Source organism: Gorilla gorilla, chromosome 5 (assembly GCF_029281585.2).
Source record: "Gorilla gorilla gorilla isolate KB3781 chromosome 5, NHGRI_mGorGor1-v2.1_pri, whole genome shotgun sequence".
In the NCBI taxonomy this organism is placed as follows: Eukaryota; Metazoa; Chordata; class Mammalia; order Primates; family Hominidae; genus Gorilla; species Gorilla gorilla.
The window spans coordinates 112,930,171-112,952,598 of NC_073229.2; the positions used below are offsets into that span (position 1 = coordinate 112,930,171).

General features: G+C 35.0%; 1 protein-coding gene across 2 annotated transcripts in view; it reads right to left on the bottom strand.

The window, feature by feature from the left end:
* Positions 1-22,428, bottom strand: part of RNGTT (RNA guanylyltransferase and 5'-phosphatase) — a 350,620-nt gene that overhangs the window by 149,381 nt on the left and 178,811 nt on the right. For both annotated transcript variants that reach the window (XM_019030091.3, XM_055391168.2), the window contains one exon: positions 10,097-10,197. In XM_019030091.3, coding sequence (XP_018885636.2) covers positions 10,097-10,197 — 101 coding nt within the window. The remainder of the gene's footprint in view (positions 1-10,096; positions 10,198-22,428) is intronic.

Consider the following 22,428-nt stretch of genomic DNA (forward strand, 5'->3'; position numbering starts at 1 on the left):
TACACATTTGCTCAATCCTACAACACTTCTAAAGTAGTTTGGCGTTTCACAACCATAATTACAGCAAAAAACAAACCTAATAAAAAAGGAGTTCAAGATTTGTTTGCAGTTCTTCCCATCTCATCTCTCATGAGGGTCTGCATTCAAATCCTATGTTCCTAAGTTACTTCATTTTCCCCCCATCACCTTCAATGTGATTCAAAGTAGGAATTTAACTAATATTTAATCTATATAATATCCACCAGGTAACAAGCTTTTTATAACATAAAAGGTAACTTAGAGAAATTGCAATTAAGGAAAACATATATTAATTGAGAAAAATCACATAAGCAAAAGGTTCTAATGTAAAGAATAGTGTTAAAATGAATATGAAAATTAAATTCCAAAGAACCAAATTATAAAACAAAGGTGATATATACTTCTATTCAGTAAATTAACAAGTAAAAATAAGTAATTTGACTCCAGTGAGGTCATAAGTAGATGTTTTAAAGCCACATGCTCCTTTTCTCCTACGAGTTACTTGTAGACACTTTGATTATGATGTTGGTTTTTGGTAAGTGGCCTGGGAAAGATTTTCTGCTGAATGCAGGAAGGATAAAATAACAGAGAAAACAAGAGTTACTAATACCCAAGAGATAACCAGGCAAAGGAACTGAAAAGAGTTCAGTCACAGCTCCTCCTTGCCTCTCCTAGGCACACTGGAAGTAAAACATAATCAAGAATGTTAACAGTAACCATTCAAAGACTGAAAGCCAACGAAGCATTTGTCTTAAAATATGTTTGGGTGATGAGAATATTTTCAAATAAGAAAGCAGTTACTATGGGTCATTTGCTAAATAATAAAAATAGCTATATTATACATAAAAAAATACAACCAGCTACACGCCAAATAGCTTAGTCATTAAGCATACTATGATAATAGTGATTACATTAGTGTTTTATGTCTATTTCTTTAAAATAATTTTTAAATAAAATATAAATGAAAGAATTAAACATTTCATTTTGAGAAAGAGGCAGAGGGTAGAAAACAGAAAAATGCTGCTCAGCAAAGTAGTAAGACTTTTTCCCCCATACTTAATCCTTCCTTATATAAGAACAGTTCTTCAACATTCAGAAAAATATTTTACCACCATAATTTCCTTCTCAAAAAGAGTAACACTAATTCAAATAAGCATGAGAAAACGAATTTTTTTTTTTTTTCCCCAGAGATGAGATCTTGCTGTATTGCACAGGCTGGATTCAAACTCCTAGGGCTCAAGCAATCCTCCTGCCTCAGCTTCCAAACCCAGCTCATTCTATTTTTTTTTTTTAATGAATTGAAGCAAAAGAAATACACACACACACACACACACGCACACTCTAGTCAGCAGAGTAAAAAGACTTTTCCGATAGGAAGTAAAGGAGACCATGCAGTCAATTCTATATATTCGATTCTGCTTGCTAGGAAGCTAGCATTTCTCAATTTTAAATGTGCAGACCTTACCTGGTTAACAAACCAGAACCTTCTGGCCAGGCATGTTGGCTCACACCTGTAATCCCAGCACTCTGGGAGGCCGAGGCAGGTGGATCACTTGAGGTCAGGAGTTTGCGACCAGCCTGGCCAACACTGTGAAACCCCACCCCTACTAAAATTATAAAAAATCAGCCCAGCATGGTGGCAGGCACCTGTAATCCCAGCTACTCTGGAGGCTGAAGCAGGAGAATCGCTTGAACCCGGGAGGTGGACGGTACAGTAAGCTGAGATTGCACCACTGCACTCCAGCCTGGGCAACAGAGTAAGACTCTATCTCAAAACAAACAAACAACAACAAAAATACCTAAGCCTCCCAATACAAGTGGGAGGCCAGATCCCCTTAAAGAAGGCATTGCAATACTACTACAACCATGTACAGTACTGTAAATCCACAGTTGGCAAACTATAGTCTACAGGCCACATCTGGCCTCACACCTGTTTTTGTAAATAAAGTTTCACTGTGACACAGATGCGCTCACTCATACACATATTGTCTAGCTTTGATTTAGCACCACAATGGTAGACTTGAGTAGTTGAGATACATAGGCAACAAACCCTAAAATATTGACTATCTGGCCTTTCATAGAAAAAATGTGCTGACCCTTGCTGTAAATCTTCCAACTGTTTTTCAAAGGATGAGCAGCATTTGCTAAAGTGATTGTTCTGGTAATCCCCTACGGGTAATCCCCTAGTGGTCGTGTCTGTTTAAAGTAAGTGTCTGGTAATCCCCTAGTGGTACAGGTGTTCTTTCTTTCAAAAGAAAAATCTAATAAAAAAATTATAATCCAAAAGAAAGAACACCCAGACCACTAGGGGATTACCAGACACTTACTTTAAACAGACACGAATTGCCAGGAACCCAAAATGCCACTGCAGTCCATAAGTTAAATGGAGAGCTTAGGGTAATCAGGTGATAAATGGATTACTGGCTCAAGTTTAAATCTAAGGGGGACGGTATGTCCACAAATACAACCTGCGGTTATTTTCCAGTTACTGGATGTATAACTGGAAGAGAAATACTTGGAAAATGAATTTCCACATTGGCTGTCTGACCCACGGAATAAGGGTCATTATGCTAGGAAAGGCCAAATAAAAGCCCCTTCAACCAGCCCTCCCTACCAAGGAAATAAACCAAAAGCAATAACATATCTCCAAGGGAAATACAAAAATTAGTACCACCATCAAAGATTTAGAATGATTTTTGATTATCATAAATTTAATCATGTTGTTAAACCAAGTGCAGCTGCCATTTCAGATGTGCTGTCTTTAACGAAACAAATCAACGTAGCCTCTAAAATCTTATATACAAGTTGGCAAATACTTTTTTCTCTGTACCAATCTGTGGTACTATCAGAAGACATCTGCCTTTGCCTAGAATGACCAATAGTATATCTTGCAGCCACAGCATACTGCTTTTCTGCTCTCTGCCACAGTAGAATCTACAGAGACAGTGGTCTTTTTAAAAAATAGTAAATATATATTTAGTATTTATTATGTAACATGCAGTAGTTTAAAGGACTTACATGTATTATGTCATTAAAGTCCCACATGAGGTAGGCACTATTATCCACATAATGAAGTTACAGAAACACAAGCAACAGAGAGATAACTTGAGTAAAGAGTGGCAGAGCTTGAATTGAAATCCAGCTGGCATAATATCCAGAGTCTCTTTGCTTAAGAGGATCCACTACAGTCGTCTAAATGAAAGGTATTTTCTTTTTCCTTTTTTTTAAGGAAGGGTCTCACTCTGTCACTCAGGCTGGAGTGCAGTGGCCCTACCACAGCTCACTGTAGCCCCAACCTCCCCAGGCTCAGGTGTTCCTCCCACCTTAGCCTCCAAGTAGCTGGGACTACAGGCATGTGCCATCATGGCCAGCTTTTGTGTGTGTGTGTGTGTGTGTTTCTTGTTAGAAATGGGGTTTCACCAGGTTGCCCAGGCTGGTCTCAAACTCCTGGACTCAAGCAATATGCCCACCTCAGACACCTCAAAGTGCTGGGACTACAGGAGTGAGGCACTGTGCCTGGTGGAAGAGTTATTTTGTTTGCGTATTTATCCATGTGTCAGTTGATAAATATTTGGGGTTGTTTCCACCCTTTGGCTATTACGAATAATGCTGATAAGAAGATTTACGTACAAGTGTTGTGTGGGCATATGTTTTCATTTCTCTTGGGTATATACTTGAGAGTGGAATTGCTGAGTCACATTGTAAGTCTATCTTAAACATTTTGAGGAACTATGTAACTGTTTGCCACACTGGCTGCACCAACTTACAATCTCAACATCCATGTGTAAGGACTCCAATTTCTCTCTCTCACTTGTTATCGTCTTTCTTTTTAATTTTTTTCAGAGACAGTGGTCACTCTGACACTACACAGAACAAATCACTGATCAACAATGCTGATGATTTTGTACTTATTAAGAGTGATAAGGAGGAAGTATAAAGTTCTTTAGACATCTTGCTAAGACACATGTAAGACAGAAGACATAAAACCCACAAAAATTAAGAGCCCATTGCCTAAGTAAGATTTCTAGGGGTCCAATGGTTGGAAGCTTAACAGGATAGCTTCTCCAAGGTGCCAGAGACAAGTTACTGTACTTGCACTATCAGTGGATACTAAAAAGGACGTTACAAAGATTAACAATCACTGTGGATTTTGAAGCAGTATTCCAACTCATTGACCAAGGAACCTGTTAGGCTACCATTTTTAAGTTGAAATCAGAACAAAAGATGGCTCTGCAGCAAGTTCATGCTATAGTGTAAGTTGCTCTGCCACTTGGGCCTTATAACCCAGTATATCAATTGTCTGGAGCCTCTGAATCCTTCCTCCAAGATCTTGTGGCAAGAATGACAGCTGGGCAGCAACTGGCTTCTTATGAACCCTATAAGGCCTCCTCCAATCTTCTAAATTTTAATAATCTACCCTCATTTCTTCGTTACCCCAGTTCGCTGCGTGGTAGACACTTCCTGCAGTGCTTGCTTCCTCTGCAAGACTTTTTCATCTCTTCAGTTCTTTCGTAACAGACAATTCTTCACACCAAATTCATTCTGTTAAAATATTTGCTGTGTTTCTGTTTTTAACTAAATCCAAACTGGTATGTCTATTAACATCACACAACTATGTGTGAATATAAAATCAAACAACAAATGTAGATGCTAGGTCTGAGTTCAACCTCAAAGCTCTAGGAAATCTTGTATCTCAACAGACTAGACCAATTTCTAAAAGATACTATTAGAGATTTTTAGAATACTATTAGCAACTTTCCTGGAAACACATACAGGAAGACACATGTATACAACTATATTTTACAAAAGACTTTTACAGTGAAAAAGACATTGAATATTTCCAGTTTCTCACTATTATAATGATGCTTCAATAAAATTATTATACACATACTTTTACATATTCTTATTTGTTTGTATATACATTCCATCACTGAATATTTCTGGAGTGCCTACTATAAACAAGTCACAATGCTATGTACTAAGAATACAACTATGTAGAAGACAAACAACATCTCTCCTTTCACAAAATTGGAGCATATTTTCTCAGGACATATACTACCTTAATGCCCATTGAAAGAGTTGTACCAACTTCTGTTCCTACCAAACAGTTTAGGAGAGTACCTGTTTGCTCACATTCTAACCAAAAGGGACAATGTTATTATTTCCAATGTGATAGGTAAAAAATTACATTTTGGGCCAGGTGCGGTGGCTCACACCTGTAATCCCAGCACTTTGGGAGGCCAAGGCAGGTGGATCATCAGGTCAGGAGATCGAGACCATCCTGGCTAACACGGTGAAACCCCGTCTCTGCTAAAAATACAAAAAATTAGCCGGGCATGGTGGCAGGTGCCTGTAGTCAAAGCTACTAGGGAGGCTGAGGCAGGAGAATGGCCTGAACCCGGGAGGCAGAGCTTGCAGTGAGCTGAGATCCCACCACTGCACTCCAGCCTGGGAGACAGAGTGAGACTCCATCTCAAAAAAAAAAAAAAAAAAATTACATTTCATTCTTGTTTTAGAATGTATATTTTTTATTAGAAGGACAAAAATTTTTATATTTTCACAGCAAAGTGAGGCTTCTTCATTCAGGGCACTTTTTTTCCACTTGATAATACAGAGTTATGTTTTTAATCCATGACTTAACCATACATTCTGCTGAGGTTCAATTAATAATTATAACCATTTTTTAAAGCAAACATTTATTTATTGAGTTTTATGCTGAATTTACATGCATCATTTATTTAATCCCCACAAAACCTGATAAAGCAGTATTATTTTTTCATCTTAGCCCATTAGCTTGTAAATTCTATAAAGGCAGACTTATATTTACTTTGTTTACCCATGCAATTAAATATTGAGTATACATAAATCTTCAGCACAACAAATCTACAAAATAAACATTATTCCTGTGGACATTTTACAGATGAGGAAGGTTAGGTAGGTTAAGTAACAAGACCACACAGCAAATAAGTAGTGGAACTTGGATTTGGTTCTGGGCAAACTTGGCCAATAACCTATGTTCTTAACCACTATATGCTATATATACCAGTATATATACTGTCAAGGTTATTTTAAGAGACTTGTTACAAAAACCTCTATAATGAAAAGTTACTGACTTTGCTGTGCTCTTGCTCTCCAGGTGTTTAACAGTTATGATAAATTACACAAAAAAAGCTAAAGATATATGCATTTTAAAAGAGAAAATTAACAGAGATTGGAATCAAATAGGAAATGATTCACACAGAAAGTTGGACTTAGTGCAGCAAGTAACAGATAGTATTGCAGAGGCAGCAAGAAGGGAAGATGCACTTTTAAATTTGTTTTGATTAAAACAATAAAAATAATGGCAAACATTTAAACGTTTACCATGTACCAGGTTCTGTTCTAAACATTTTACATATATTAGCTTATTTAATCCTTACAGAAGTCTTATGAGGCCAACTTATTTTATTGATGAAGAACTTGACACACAGAAAAAAGTAATGTGCTCAATCACACAGACAGTAAGGAGATAACCTAGGCAGTCCAGCTTTAAAACCTGCACTCTAAAATACTATTCTATACAAATAATAAGTTTATACCAATCACTATATATCACTGACATTGTACTCAAGAGTTTGCAATTTCCAGAGTACAGACTACTTTTGTAATTCTAGCTTTTGACAATGACCGTGGTTTTAGGTCACAAGTTAGTTAATATAAAGCCATCATGTTTTTAAAACAACAAATAGCTCTCAGATGAAAATCTATATTGTGTATAAAACTCAACACAATATAAATTGCTAAGATATACAAAAGTTATATTAGGCCATGATAAATCAATGTTAAGTTAACATATATCTCAAATTTTCAGAAATGGTAATAGGAGATAAGAAGAGCAAAGTATGGATTTTAATTGCCATCAACAGGGCACTCAACACATAGAACAGATTTTTCTATTTGTATTAAATTTCAATCTAACAGAAATCTATACTATTAGCACCTCATTAAAGTCAAACTCAAAAACATACCTAGAATGCCTAAGTCTTCATCTCTTAAAAAACTACTGCAGTCATTTTCAAAGACTATTATTTATATTATACCTTCAAGATATTCTATTCCATTTTAGGCTTTGTAGAAATATTTGGAAGTACAATCAAAGAAATGAGCTTCTCTCATGGTGTTTTAATAGCTTAGTCCCACTTCACTAGTGCATGCTTAATGATTCAGAGACATAGCTACTCCCCTTTCAAACTAGTATAGGCATATTTCTTACAGTGTTCTCTAAAATACTGAGTTAATGCTAAGCATTAGATATAAACTCATTTATTCAGTAAAGACTGCTATAATGCACAACATTCTTTACATTTAGAAAAAGCATATTACTCTGGCTAACCGAATATGTTTTATGTAATAGTTACCATGTTATATTTCATATTAAATATTCTATTTTTGAAAATTGACTCCCATTACACAAATAATGTACATACACTGATATAAATTGCATATTCCTATCTGAAAATCACCTTAGAGAAACATTTGGATGAGTTTTAAAGATGCACTAGACTCAAAAGTAATTCCATTTTTTAGGAAGAAGACATTAAATAGGTAAAATTTTAAAAGAACAAAATATATTTAAAACGTACTATGAATAAAGGCAAAACTAGGATGACAAACTACTAAACTGAATTACATCATGCTATGTTTAATTACAATAGGAAACTGCAAGAAAAAATAACATTTTTTACTACTAGAGAAATGAGTATTCTATGTTTAGCCTCATGAAGCCTTTAAGTGCCACTAAGAACTGACTGTAAAAGGCAAAAGTAAATTGTTTTTAAAAAACCCAATGAAACAATCCGAGAGTCTATACTCTTTAACCAAATATAAATATAGCATTAAGAAAAATAGAAGATTTAGTAATGAAGCAGTTTAACAAATTTTACTTCATCTTTGAAGTCTTATTTTTCAAAGAACTATATTCACTTGTGTCAAAAAAAAAAAAAAAAAAAAGCATAGCCCCACTAGAATTAGTTTCTCAGCCTCAATTTTTCTAATAGTGAGATGGTCTTCTGTAAGGCACTTCCAGAAGAACATATCAAACCTACACCCAACTTGCATGATTAGTGATAAACAATCCCACATTTGACTGGCAACTGAGAAAATCTGTACACTGGGCACTTTGTCAGGAAGACTAATCTTGAATGTTCAACATATCAATATTTATCCAATGTTTAGATAAGAGAAAGATATTTTTGAAACTATCCTGAAAGTCATTCCTGTGTGTGTATTCCAGCTATTCCTATAGTCTCAAATTTATCTATCCTTGGATTATAATCAGACTCATATAGAGCTCAATATATTCTTGGGGGTTCCAGATAATTGTTCTAACAACTTTTTGCCATTAAGTCCCAATTGTAAATTAAGCCACAAACATTTAGGGATAGTGTGTGTGTGTTTCTTTTTCTTTCTTTCTTTCTTTTTTTTTTTTTTTTTTTTTTGAGACAGAGTCTTGCTCTGGGCTCAAGCAATCCTGCCACCTCAGCCTCCCAAGTAGCTGGAACCACAGGCATGCACCACCATACCCGGCTAATTTTTGTTTGTTTTAGAAACAGGGCCTCCTTATTTTGCCCAGACTGGTCTCAAATTCCTGGCCTCAAGTGATCCTCCCACCTTGGCCTCCCAAAGTGCTGGAATTACAGGCATGAGCCACTGCACCCAGCCTCAAATAAAATGTTAAATACCCTGTTGTTTGAAAACGAATACCCACATGCTTTATTAAACCCACCTTTTCACTTAAGATTCACCACAATGCACAGTTTCCTTTCTTTGATAATGCATAGTTTCTTAATATATTTTAATCTTTTGGAGTCTGGACTCCATATATCCCCTGTTCCATCAGCTAGCAAAAATGCTATCTGTGCTCTACCTTTGATAAGTAAAAATTTCACAGGATGCACTGGTAAGCTTTAATCTCTTTGCTAGTATTATCTTATTTACTTTCTCTTTCTGATTTCCTTGATTAAGGGTTTCTTATTTTGTTGTAATGTATTTACTTAGCCAAGATACTTAAAAAGTTATAGAACAAAAGTGAAATAAAAACAAGGCTTTGGAAAAATGTTGAAAATATTCATGCTAAAGCATCTTTTATTCTAAGATAGCAACTAAAAAAGTCATAAAAGGAAGATTAACCAATAAATTAAAAAATTAACACTTAATAAACATTATAAAAAATCTTAATGAAAGTCAACAGTTAAGAACTTACCCTATAAAAGTATAGAAAATATTTGCTCTGCAAATGCAAACATGAAGTAATTTCCTTCAAAGTAAAAGACTTATTTCGATATGCTTAATTATAATACCAATGATCATATCTTATATCTAGATCTATAATTCATATGAGAATTATTTTTCAGTAAAATCTCAAAATTTAGTAAAATTTTCACTTTACAATTTAACAAAGTTCTTTTCTTTGGGGGGAGGTGTGCGGCGGGGGAAGTGGTCTCACTCTGTCACCCAGGCTGGAGTGCAGCAGGGTGCAGTCTCAGCTCACTGCTACCTCTGCCTCCCAGGCTCAAACAGTCCTCCCACCTCAGCCTCCCAAGTAGCTGGGACCACAGGTATGTGCCACCAAGCCCAACTAATTTTTCTGTTTTTGGTAGAGAGGGGGTTTCGTCATGTTGCCCAGGCTACTCTCAAACTCCTGAGCTCAAGCAATCTGCCTATCTTGGCCTCCCAAAGTGCTAGGATTACAGGCATGAGCCACCACGCCCAGCCAAAATTCATTTTTTAATATTATTATTACCTTTTATATTGTTGTTATTAATATAATAATATATTATTATGTTATTGAAAATGATTTTAAAACAAAGATCAGTAAACTTTAAAGGAAACTGCTAAATGTTAGCTGACACAGGTCAAAGGAGTAATCTCTGAAAACGAAATTGATGTAGAAGTATATATGTAAAATATTTTGTAAAATAAAGTATTTTAGTTTCTTTCTTTAAAGTATTGTAAAGTATATATGAAATACCCTGTAAGAGGTGAAGCCTTATACAAACAGTATTATTTCACGCAAAAAAGTACAAAAGTGCATACTTACCCTTCTCCTCCCATTCTTGTTATTTTTAGACGAAAATCCACAGAATTCAGACTGGGAGGCTTCCATTTCAAAATATCATCACATCGACCAGGTTTGTATTTCTAAAGCCAATTAAAATGATGACAATCGTTACTAAGAAGTTAAAAATTAAACATTCAATGTATTAAACCTAATGTAACTTTTTATTAAGCAAAATTACTTCTTTTCTAAACATAATTTTAATCTTCAACCAACAAGTCAGGCTACATATCTACCTTCTTATTGATGACCTTTCTTCTTTTCCTACCAAAGACATGTAGACCCTTGTTTGTGAAAGTCCAGAAAAAGAATAAAACCAGTGATTCTATCCAACCTTCCTATGACTTAAAAGAAGCTTCATTTTTAAAAAGGTTTTTTTCTCTTGTTCAGCTTTATGGAGGGATAATTTATAATGAATAAAATTAACCAACAAATCTTGACAAATATATACAGTTACGTAACGATGACCAAAATCATGATATTGAACATTTCAAGGATGTGAAAAAATTTATTGCTGCCATTTGCAGTCAATTCCCTCCGTCAGCATTCTAGCAACAGTGATCTGCTTTCTATGACTATAGCTGTACCTTTTCTAGCTACATAAGAAATACTTTAAAAATAAAAAATAAAGAAATACTTTACATAAGATTTTTGAGATGAATCTATCCTGGTGCATATACTAGTAGTATGTTCCTTTTCATTGCTGACTAGGATTCCATTGTATGTACATACCACAAATTGTTTACACATTTACAAGGTGATGGATATCTGGGTTGTTTCCAGTTTTTGGCTATCATGAATGATGCTGCTCTGAACATTTGTATTGACATGTTTTCCTAACTCTTGGGTAAATAACTAGGAGAGTGGAATGACTGTATCACATGGCACATGCATGTTTAGCTTTGTTAGAACTGTCAAACTGTAACATCTTCTATTCCTACCAGAAATGAATGAGAAGTCCATTTGCTCCATATCCGCCTTGGACTAGGCATTGTCAGTCTTCTTAACTTAGCCTTTCTAAAGTGTGTGTCTCATCATTTTAATTGGCATTTCTCTAATGACACAAAGATGATGAAGATCTTTTCTTTTGTTTATTGCTATCTGTATACCTTCTTTGGTGAAGTGTCTCTTCAAACCTTTTACTCTTGTTTGCACTGAGCTGTTTGACACATTACTGCCTTGTAAGAAGTTACTTACATATTGTAAATAAATAGTCTTGGTTGGATATATGTATTACAAATATTTTCTACAAGTCTTTGGCTTTTTCATTTTCTAAACAATTTCTTTTGAAGACCAAAGTTCTTTATTTTAGTAATGTCAAAATTATCCATTTAAAAATTATATAATTTGTGCTTTTTGTGACCTACTTAAGGAATATTTTCCTAAAGTCATTACAATTTTCTACTATGTTTTCTTAGACAAGTTTTATGGTTTCAGCTGTTATTTTTAGGTATACAAACCACTTCAGCTTTATTAATTTCTATGGTATGAAGCACAGGACTGTATGTACGTATGTGTGTGTATATACACACACACACACACACACACACACAAATTTCTTTTCTCACTAATCTGTTGCATTGACATATATGTCTTTCTTCCTGCTAATAGAATAGTCTCAATTACTATAACTTTATACATTTTGAAAACAGGCTGTGTAAGTCCTCAGACTTTATTCTCCTTTTTCAAAACACTTTTAGCTAATGTAGCATTTACATTTCCACATACATTTTAAAATCAGCTTGCCAATTTCTATGAAAAATAAGCCTGCTGAGATTTTAATGAGGATTACACTGAATCAATCAATAGGTTAGGGAAGAAATGACATCTTAACCAAATTGAATTTTCTGATTCATAAACACTGTAAATCTCTCCATTTACTCATCCTTAAATGAATCTTAACAATGTTCTGTAGTATTCAGTATAGAGATCTTGCATGGCTTTTGTTAAATGTATTCCTAATAATTTACTATTTTTGGTGAAATTATCAACACAAAAATTCAGTTTTGCTTCTATACACCAGCAATAAAAATCAAAAGAAAAAAAAGGAAAGGACATTTTTAAAAACTTACAATAGGGTTAGGCACGGTGGCTCACGCCTGTAATTCCAGCACTTTGGGAGGTAGAGGTGTGAGGACAGCTTGAGCCCAGGAGTTCGAGATCAGCCTGGGCAAGAAAGCAAGACCTTATCTCTACAAAAAAATTTAATAATTAGCCAAATATAGTGGCACATGCCTGTAGTCCCAGCTCCTTAGGAGGCTGAGGTGGGAGGATTGCTTGAGCCTGGGAGGTCAAGGCTATAGTGAGCCATGATCATACCACTGCACTCCAGCCTGAGCAACAGAGTGAAACTCTGTCTCAAAAAAAAAAAAAATGTGCAATAGCATCTAGAGGAACAAAATATGTAGGAATTAATTTAACCAAGGTGAATCATCTGTATACTGAACACTGATTTCTTTAAAAAAACAAAAAGATGGAAAGACATCATATGTTCATGGATAGGAAGACTCAATGTGTTAAGATGTCAATACTCCCAGAACAATCTACAGATTCAGTGCAATCTCTATGAAAATTCCAACAGCATTTTCCACAGAAATGAGAACGTGCTCTTCAAATTCAAGTGAAATTTCAACAGGCCTAAAGAGTCAAACAAATGGGATCTAATTAAACTAAAGAGCTTCTGCACAGCAAAAGAAACTACCATCAGAGTGAAAAGGCAACCTACAAAATGCGAGAAAATTTTCGCAACCTACTCATCTGACAAAGGGCTAATATCCAGAATCTACAAAGAACTCAAACAAATTTACAAGAAAAAAAAAAAACGACCCCATCAAAAAGTGGCCGAAGGACATGAACAGACACTTCTCAAAAGAAGATATTTATGCAGCCAAAAAACACATGAAAAAATGCTCACCATCACTGGCCATCAGAGAAATGCAAATCAAAACCACAATGAGATACCATCTCACACCAGTTAGAATGGCAATCATTAAAAAGTCAGGAAACAACAGGTGCTGGAGAGGATGTGGAGAAATAGGAACACTTTTACACTGTTGGTGGGACTGTAAACTAGTTCAACCATTGTGGAAGTCAGTGTGGTGATTCTTCAGGGATCTAGAACTAGAAATACCATTTGACCCAGCCATCCCATTACTGGGTATATACCCAAAGTACTATAAATCATGCTGCTATAAAGACACATGCATACATATGTTTATTGCGGCATTATTCACAATAGCAAAGACTTGGAACCAACCCAAATGTCCAACAATGATAGACTGGATTAAGAAAATGTGGCACATATACACCATGGAATACTATGCAGCCATAAAAAATGATGAGTTCATGTCCTTTGTAGGGACATGGATGAAACTGGAAATCATCATTCTCAGTAAACTATCGCAAACACAGAAAACCAAACACCGCATATTCTCACTCATAGGTGGGAATTGAACAATGAGAACACATGGACACAGGAAGGGGAACATCACACTCTGGGGACTGTTGTGGGGTGGGGGGAGGGGGGAGGGATAGCATCAGGACATATACCTAATGCTAGATGACGAGTTAGTGGGTGCAGCGCACCACCATGGCACATGTATACATATGTAACTAACCTGCACATTGTGCACATGTACCCTAAAACTTAAAGTATAATAATAATAAATAAATAAAAAATTATTGGTAAAAAAAAAAATCTTGAAAAAAGAAAAGAATTGAAAGAGTCACACTTTTTACTTTTCAAAACTTACTACAAAGCTACAGTAATCAAAACAGGTGGTACTAGCATAAAGATAGACAAAAACAGAATAGAATAGATAGACCCAACAGAATAGAATTAAGAGTACATAAATAAAGTCATAAATCTATAGCAAATTGATTTCTTTTCCACAAGGATGCCAAGCCCATTCAATGAGGGAAAGAATCCTCTCTTTAAGAAAGAGAGGTGGGGCAGCTGGTTTTCCACATGTAAAACTATGAAATTGAATGCCTACCTCATACCATATACAAAGATTAACAAAAAATGAATAAACAACCTGTAACATGTAAAACCACAGAAGTCTTAGAAGAAAACATAAGGCTCCGCGATCTTAGATTTAGCAGTAGATTTTTAGTTTTGACACCAAAAGCATAAGCAACAAAAGAAAAACTACATAGTTTGGACTTAATCAAAATTAAAAACCTTTGTGCATGACAGAACATTATCAAGAAAGTGAAAAGACAACCTACAGAATGGGAGAAAATGTTTGCAAATTATACATCTGACATAAACCTGGATATGTATCTATTTATATCCAGAATATATTGTTAAAATGGATACAACTTAACAACAACAACAAAACCCAAATTTAAAAGTCAAAAGACTTGAATAAACATTTCTCCAAGGAAGATATACAAATGGCCAACAAGCACATGAAAAGATGTTCACTATCATTAATCATTAAACAAATGCAATCAAAATCAAATGGAGATACCACTTCATACTAACTAGGGTGACTATAATTAAAAAAAAAAAACACAGAAACTAACAAGTGTTGGTGAGGATGTGGATAAATCAGAACATGCACACTGCTGACAGAAATGTAAAATGGTGCAGCCACTATAGATAAAAGGTTAACAGTACCTCAAAAAGCCAAACACAGAATTACCACATGACCCGGAAGTTCCATTTCTAGGTACACACTCCAAAAACCTGAAAACAGCTACTCAAACAGACACTTGTATGTTAATGTTCATTGAAGCATTCTTCACAAAAATTAAAAGGTAAAGACAATACAAGTCTCCATCAACAGGTGAGTAGATAAACAAAAGGTTGTATATACATATATTATCCAAATATAAAAAGGAATGAAGTTTTGATACGTGCTGCCAAATGGATGAACCTCAAAAGCATTATGCTAAGCGAAATAAGCCAGACACAAAAGGAAAATATTGTATGATTCCACTTACATGAAATATTTAAAATAGAAAAAAATCATGGTGACCGAAAGTAGATTAGAGGTCACCCAGGGCTACAGTATGGAAGAAAATGGAAGTTACTGCTTAGTGGTTAAATGATTTCTGTTTGGGATGAAGAAAAGGTTTTGGAAATAGACAGTGGAGGTGGTTGTACAACACTGTCCATGTAATTAGAGATTATAAAAATTATTTTAATAAACAAAAGCTTTGTAAATAACTGTTCTTAAGCATTATAACTTCCTAATGTATATAATATGTAAATATAAATAAATCACACTAATCAATATATTTGTATATTCACTTTATAGGTATCCTAATTGGAATGCATTTACTCAACAGAATGAAAAATTAATTGAAATTTTTTGATATGTAAAGTATATAACATTATAACACAATGTTTGATATACATAGTGAAATGATTACTATGGTAAAGCAAATTAACATTATCCATCTCCTCACAGTTACCTTGTATGTGTGTACATGTGTGTCAAGAACATCTGAAATCTACTCTCTCAGCAAACTTCCAGTATATAAAACAATATTATTAAGTACAGTCATTGTGCTGTACATTAGACCTCCAGACTTATTCAGCCTACGTAACTGCAAATTTGTGCTCTTTAACCTACATCTCCCCAACTCCCCCATCCTCAGCACTGGTAACCTTCTTCCTAGTCCTGAACAGTAGCTTCTAGTTTCAACAAAACAAATCCCTTTGAATACCCACAACTGAGAGGGGGGATAAAAAGCATGCTCTCCCTCTGACCTGAGCTTGCTAATTTTTTCATATTTCTAACCACAGAAGACTGTACAGTTAGAACTGACAGAGTAATTTATATCTGTTTCAATTATAATAAGGAGGTACAGAATTAGTTTATCACCTATAATCAAAAGCTGTTATTAATGAGTTACCAACTGGGTTTGTTTCTCCCCCATTTAAAAGAGCTTATTAACCAAGTAGCTTCATAATAGGTGTTTTTTGCATTCTGTTTCTGTGTACTCAACTTTTTGAGATTCCACATGTAAGTGAAATCACACACCATTTCTCTTTCTGTGTCTGGCTGATCTTGCTTAGTACAATGCCCTCCAGCTCCATCCATGTTGTTATAAATGACAGGATCTTTCTTTCTAAGCCTGAATAATATTCTGTTGCATAAATATACCATAATTTCTTAATTCATTGACCCACTGAAGGACATTTAGGTGGTTTCCATATGTAGGCTGTTGGAAATAATGCTGTAATGAACATGGGGGCATACATTTCTCTATGAGGTACTAATGTCATTTCTTTTGGTATATACTCAGAGGAACTGCTGAGTCATATAATAGTTTTGTTTTTAATCTTTTGAGGAGCCTCCATACTGTTTTCCAAAATGGTTGTACCAATTTACATTCCTACCAACAGTGGGACACCCTTACTCTCCACACCTTCACCAACTATTTTGTATGTTATCTTGTATTTTCGATAATAGCCATCTTAATATGCATGAGGTAATATCTCAATGACGTTTTCATTTTCATTTCTCTGTGACTGGTGATGTTGAGCACCTTTTCATACACCTTTTGACCTTTTTTTTTTTTTTTTTTTGAGACGGAGTTTCCCTCTCGTTGCCCAGGCTGGAGTGCAGTGGCGCAATCTCAGCTCACCACAACCTCCGCCTCCCAGGTTCAAGTGATTCTCCTGCCTCAGCCTCCCAAGTAGCTGAGATTACAGGCATGTGCCAGCAGGCCCAGCTAATTTTGTATTTTTTTTCTTCTTTTTTTTAGTAGAGATGGGGTTTCTCCATGTTGTTCAGGCTGGTCTCAAACTCCTGACCTCAGGTGATCCACCCACCTTGGCCTCCCAAAGTGTTGGGATTACAGGCATGAGCCACCATGCCCAGCCACCTGTTGACCACTTTCATGGCTTCTTTGGAAAAAAAAAAAAAAAAAAGTCTATTCAAGTCCTTGGATTATTTGTTTTTGTTTTGTTTTTTGCTACTGAGTTGTGAATTCCTTTAATATTATAGATATCCCCTTATCAGATATGTGCTTTGCAAATATTTTCTCCCAATCTGCCTTTTCATTTTGTTGATTGTTTCCTGTTGTGCAGAAGCTTTTTAGTTTCATGTAGTCCCAGTTGTCTATTATTGCTGTTGTTGGCTGAGCTTTTGATGTAACATCAAAAAGATCATTGCCAAGACCAACATCAAGGAGCTTTTCCACTATGTTTTCTTCTAGGAGTTTTACAGTTTCAAGTGTTACAGTTAGGTATTTGATCTATTTTAAGTGGATTTTTGTGTATGGTATAAAGGTCCAATTTCATTCTTTTGTATATGGATATTCAAGCTTCCCCAACATCATTTACTGAAAAGATTATCTTCTCCCCATTGTGTATTCTTGGTGCCCATGTCAAAAATTTGAACATACATGCTTGGATTTATTTCTGGGCCCTCTATTCTGGTCCACTGGTCTATGTGTATGTTTCTATTTCAGTACTACACCATTTTAATTACTGGAGCTTAGTAATATAACTTGAAACCAGGAAGTGTGATGCTTCCAACTTTGCTCTTCTTTCTCAAAATTGCTTTGGCTCTTTCAGGGTTTTTAGTCCCCTACAAATTTTAGAATTATTTTTCTCTAGTTCTATAAAAAATGTCATTGGTATCTGGATAGGGATTGCACCAAATCTGTGTATCGCTTTGGGTAGTATGGACATCTTAACAATGTAAATATTCCAATCCATTAACATGGAATATCTTTCTATTTATTTGTATCATCTTCAATTTCTTCCATCTTGGTTAAATTTATTCCTAGGTATTTTATTCTTTTTGATGCTATTGTAAATGAGATTGTTTTCTTCATTCTCTTTTCAGATAGGCTGTTATCGATTGGTGTAAAGAAATGTAACTGATTTCTGTATGTTAACTTTGCATCCCACAACTTTATTGAATTAACAGGTTTTTTTGATGTAACAGTCTTTTTCTACATATAGGATCATGTCATCTGCAAACAGAGATAATTCTACTACTTGTTTTCCATTTTAGATGCCTGTTATTTCTTTTTCTTGTCTGATTGCTCTTACTAGTAGCTCCAGTATTATGTTGAACAGAAGCACCAAGATGGGGAATCCTTGCCTTGTACCGGATTTTACAGGAAAAGCTTTTAGTTCTTCCCCATTAATTGTGATGCTAGCTGTGGCCTTTTCATAAATGGCCTTTGTGTTGAGAAAATTTTCTTCTATACCTATTTTGTTGGAAGTTTTTGTCCTAAAAGATGTTGAACTTTGCCAAATGCTTTGTATGAATCTGTGGAGATGATCATGTGGTTTTAGCTTTTATTCTGTTACTGTGTTATATCACATTGATTGATCTGCATATGTTTATACCAACCTTGTAACCCAGGGATAAATCTCACTTGGGGATTTTAAATGTATTCTGAGTACAAAGTAAAAAAAGAAAAGGTATTACCTGAGTGTCTTACAATTGATTATAGAGGAATGAACATTGTAAGCCTTGAAGGATGGGTAATATTCACTCATGCAGATTTGCAGCATGAAGTAAATATGAGCAAAAACACAGGAGTAGAGAAATATAGGATGTGCTAAAGGAGAGGCAAGTCTCCCAATTCAGTGTGTGCATTATGGAGGGTGGGGCCATATTATGAGAAAAATACTTAGGAAGGAAAAATTGCTAAGTGTCTCAATACTAGTATTTTTAAATTATCCAAGTCAAATTGCATTCTAACAAATTTTTAATTTAATTTTTAAAATTAGATATGGAGTCTTGCTATCTCGCCCAAGCTAGAATGCAGTGGCTATTCACAGGTGCAGTCATAGCACTGCAGCCTTGAACTCCTGAGTTCAAGCAGTTCTCCCATCACAGCCTCCTGAGTAGCTGAGACGAAGGGTGCAATCCATTGCACCCAGCTCAAACAGATTTTTATAAATTATTTAAAACTGCAAAAATCATAATCACAGGATTGCTTACTTCAAACGGAAGTCCATACAATGACGATTCAATATAACTTAAGTTTTGCTAAGAAAGAAAAAATCATTGGAATTGATAGGAAACACCTTTTAACTGTGCCACGTGTAAGAAAATAATGCACATTATTTTCCCTCAAGTTTTGTATTGAAGCATGAGTAAGTATAAAATCAAATATATAATTTTTCAGTGGAAATTTTCCTCCATATATTTGCCCTGAGAGATTTATTTAGGTAACATACATGCTTCAGGATAATCACAAATAAATCTCTTTAGACTGGCTTTCAATATAAGTTTTTTTGGAATGTTGAAACTGCAACATTTTCCCATTGTCAACCCATTAATGAAGAGAATCTGATAAAATATAGTCATTTTCCTAGTAAAGCTTATTTGACAGAAAAGTCACAGGCCTTTAAGTAACAGTGGCTCATTACAGTAGTAAAGGGTCAAAAAAAGTAAGGGGAGAAAGGAGTGTCAGCAAGAGAGAATAGGCCCAAGAAAAACAGTAAGTTTGTGTAGCTTGAAACACACTATGCACATCCCACCGCATTTTCAACCTCTGCCAAGGAAATTTCATACTTACAGGCAAATCATCCTTTAGTTCCGTTTCCTACTTGTTTATAGTAAGTGACTACAAGAACACTTAGAAACCAATATCAATCTAAGTTATTAAATCTAGAAAAGTTGAATGATGGTATAGTTTTAAAATATCTCCTAATAGGTACCTAATGATAAATTCTAAAAAGCTTTAATATGTAATTTTATTTGTATAATAGATATTAAATACCATTCACATTCTCTTGCCTGGAAATCAAGACTCAATTTTGTCTAATAAGAAAACAACATGTATCAACTCTTCTGTTTTTACATAGCAATAATTCAGAAACTTAAGTAACTCCTCATCTCATTGCACACCAAATCATTCATATTAATTTGGAATACTAGACTTGATATTATTAGGAATTTCAAAGCACCTTTATGAAAATTAATGATTATAAAATTTTAGAAAATGGGGCCAGGTGCAGTGGCTCACGTCTGTAATCCCAGCACTTTGAGAACAAGGTGGGCGGATCACCTGAGGTCAGGAGTTCAAGACCAGCCTGGTCAACATGATGAAACACCATCTCTACTAAAAATGCAAAAATTAGCTAGGCATGGTGGCGCATGTCTGTAGTCCCAGCCACCTCGGGGGGCCAAGGCAGGAAAATGGCTTGAACCTGAAAGGCAGAGGTTGCAGTGAGTCGAGATCACACCACTGGACGCCAGCCTGGGCAACAGGGTGAGACTCTGTCTCAAATAAATAAATTAATTAATTAATTTAGAAAATGGTATTTTAAGAATACTGTAGCTCCCAGTTATTGAATGTAGATTCAACAATGACACAGATTCTATGAGTAAAATATATTGAAATACCCATTAGAATGTAATTCTCCTTCAGAAAAAATCACATCAATTTTGTGCCTATAAAACACCTAGTAAAATGCTCAAATACTTGAATAAAATAATTAAAAATACAGAATTTCAAAACTTACTACAAAAATATCTGTCTCAGGTATACTTAATTTAAAAATGAAATATCTGAGATTATGAAATAAGCTAACAATATTTATGAAAGATTATATAAATCACTACCAAATAATCCCTTTTTCATGATCCCCAAAATAATAAGAGCAAATATATTACAAATACAGAAACTGAATAAGCCTTTTAGAAATAAATATTTATGATTTATGAAACCTGAAATACAGAATCTTGCTGAACTATAAACAAGGATATAAAAACACCATTCTACATGTTCTCGTGTATGGTCAGAGTAATATAATTCAATTTACCAGCATGTATCTAGGTTAAAATAATTATCAGAGCTATAGTTAACTGATAAATACAATACTTAGTTTATAGAAATAAATCTGATTGTATGAGGTGAGCTGTTAAAAAAAAAACTGGGGATATATTAGGTGTAAACGTAATTACCAGTATAACCCAAGATATCCATTGCCATCGTAAAGTCAAAAACATAATAAATGTAAACGTCAAGCAGCAAAATAAGATGCTTAAGAAAGTGTTGACCAGATGAGAACAGAACCTGGCTTAGAGGTAGAAGATGGCCATATGCCAAAGAGAAGTCTGTAAAACTAAAGTGGACAGGAAGCTAACTGGAGGTATACGTGATATATATTTGTGGTGTAAAGCACTGGTTCTCAACTAGGGGAGATTTTGCCTCCAAGGGATATTTGGCAATGCGTGGAGACATTTTTGGTTGAACAAGAGGTGGGGAGGGGGTGCTACTGCCATCTAGTGGTTAAAGGCTAGATATGCTAGCAAACATCCTACAAAGCACAGGGCAGCTGCCCACAACAAAGAATTATCTAGCCCAAAATGTCAATGGTGCCAAGGCTGAGAAACCCTGATGTAAATGAAGCTAGCATTAGTAACGGCAAAGGAGCAATGTATTTAGTCCCTCTTTGCCTCTACTAACGTAATTATTTTAAGCAAGTTCAAAGTGGGCTTTATCTATCTCATTTGTAAAAATGCAATAACAGCATTTTGCTTGCCTAAAACAGGATATCTAGACCAGAGATATCTAAAAACACCTTGCAGGCTTATGTTATTCTATTATTTCCACTAGCAAAATGTGAGTAGTTATCACCAGGTTCTACAGTAAAACTTGAGACATAATGCCTTCTTCATAAAGATCACATCTGAAGCTAAGAAAGATCCCTGTCCTTACCATAATATTAGTTTTATTACAGCATTTATTTTTAAAGTAAACTTTAGAAATCCTAGACAGTAATGCTACTAGAGACAGTAAAACAATGGAATCAACTATGAACGCACATTCTTCAAGAATCTATTATTTGTCTTTTCACTGTTACACATTATACAGCATCCACTCCTCTAAGACTCCAAATACACTTATAATGAAAATTACTCCCAAATCTTCATCTTTTGTCCTAACTTTCTCCCAAATAAAAGTATGTCAGGCACTGGCTTATTCATTAGTACCCTAAAGGCAGCCTAAAGTTTTAAATCTAAAACTGAATCATTTATATTCTTAAACAAAAAACTAGTTCATCTCCATTCTGATTTCCATTTCTGATTAACATAATGCTCCTAACCAGAAAGGTTCAAAACTCTCGAATCATCTTTGATGTGATCTCTACCAATTCCATATTCCACCAATTACCTCTATTACTTTTTCACCCAGGCTATTGTGATCAACCTAACTGTTATCCCTATTATCAACAGGCCCTATCAAATACAACTGATCCTGAATCCATCTGGTTAGATGGTTTACTGAAAATAATACAAGCTTCTCAACCTAACAACCAAAGACCACCTCCCCGCGCCCACTTACCTAGCCTTATTCATCCTCTCTAGTTTTATCCCCTG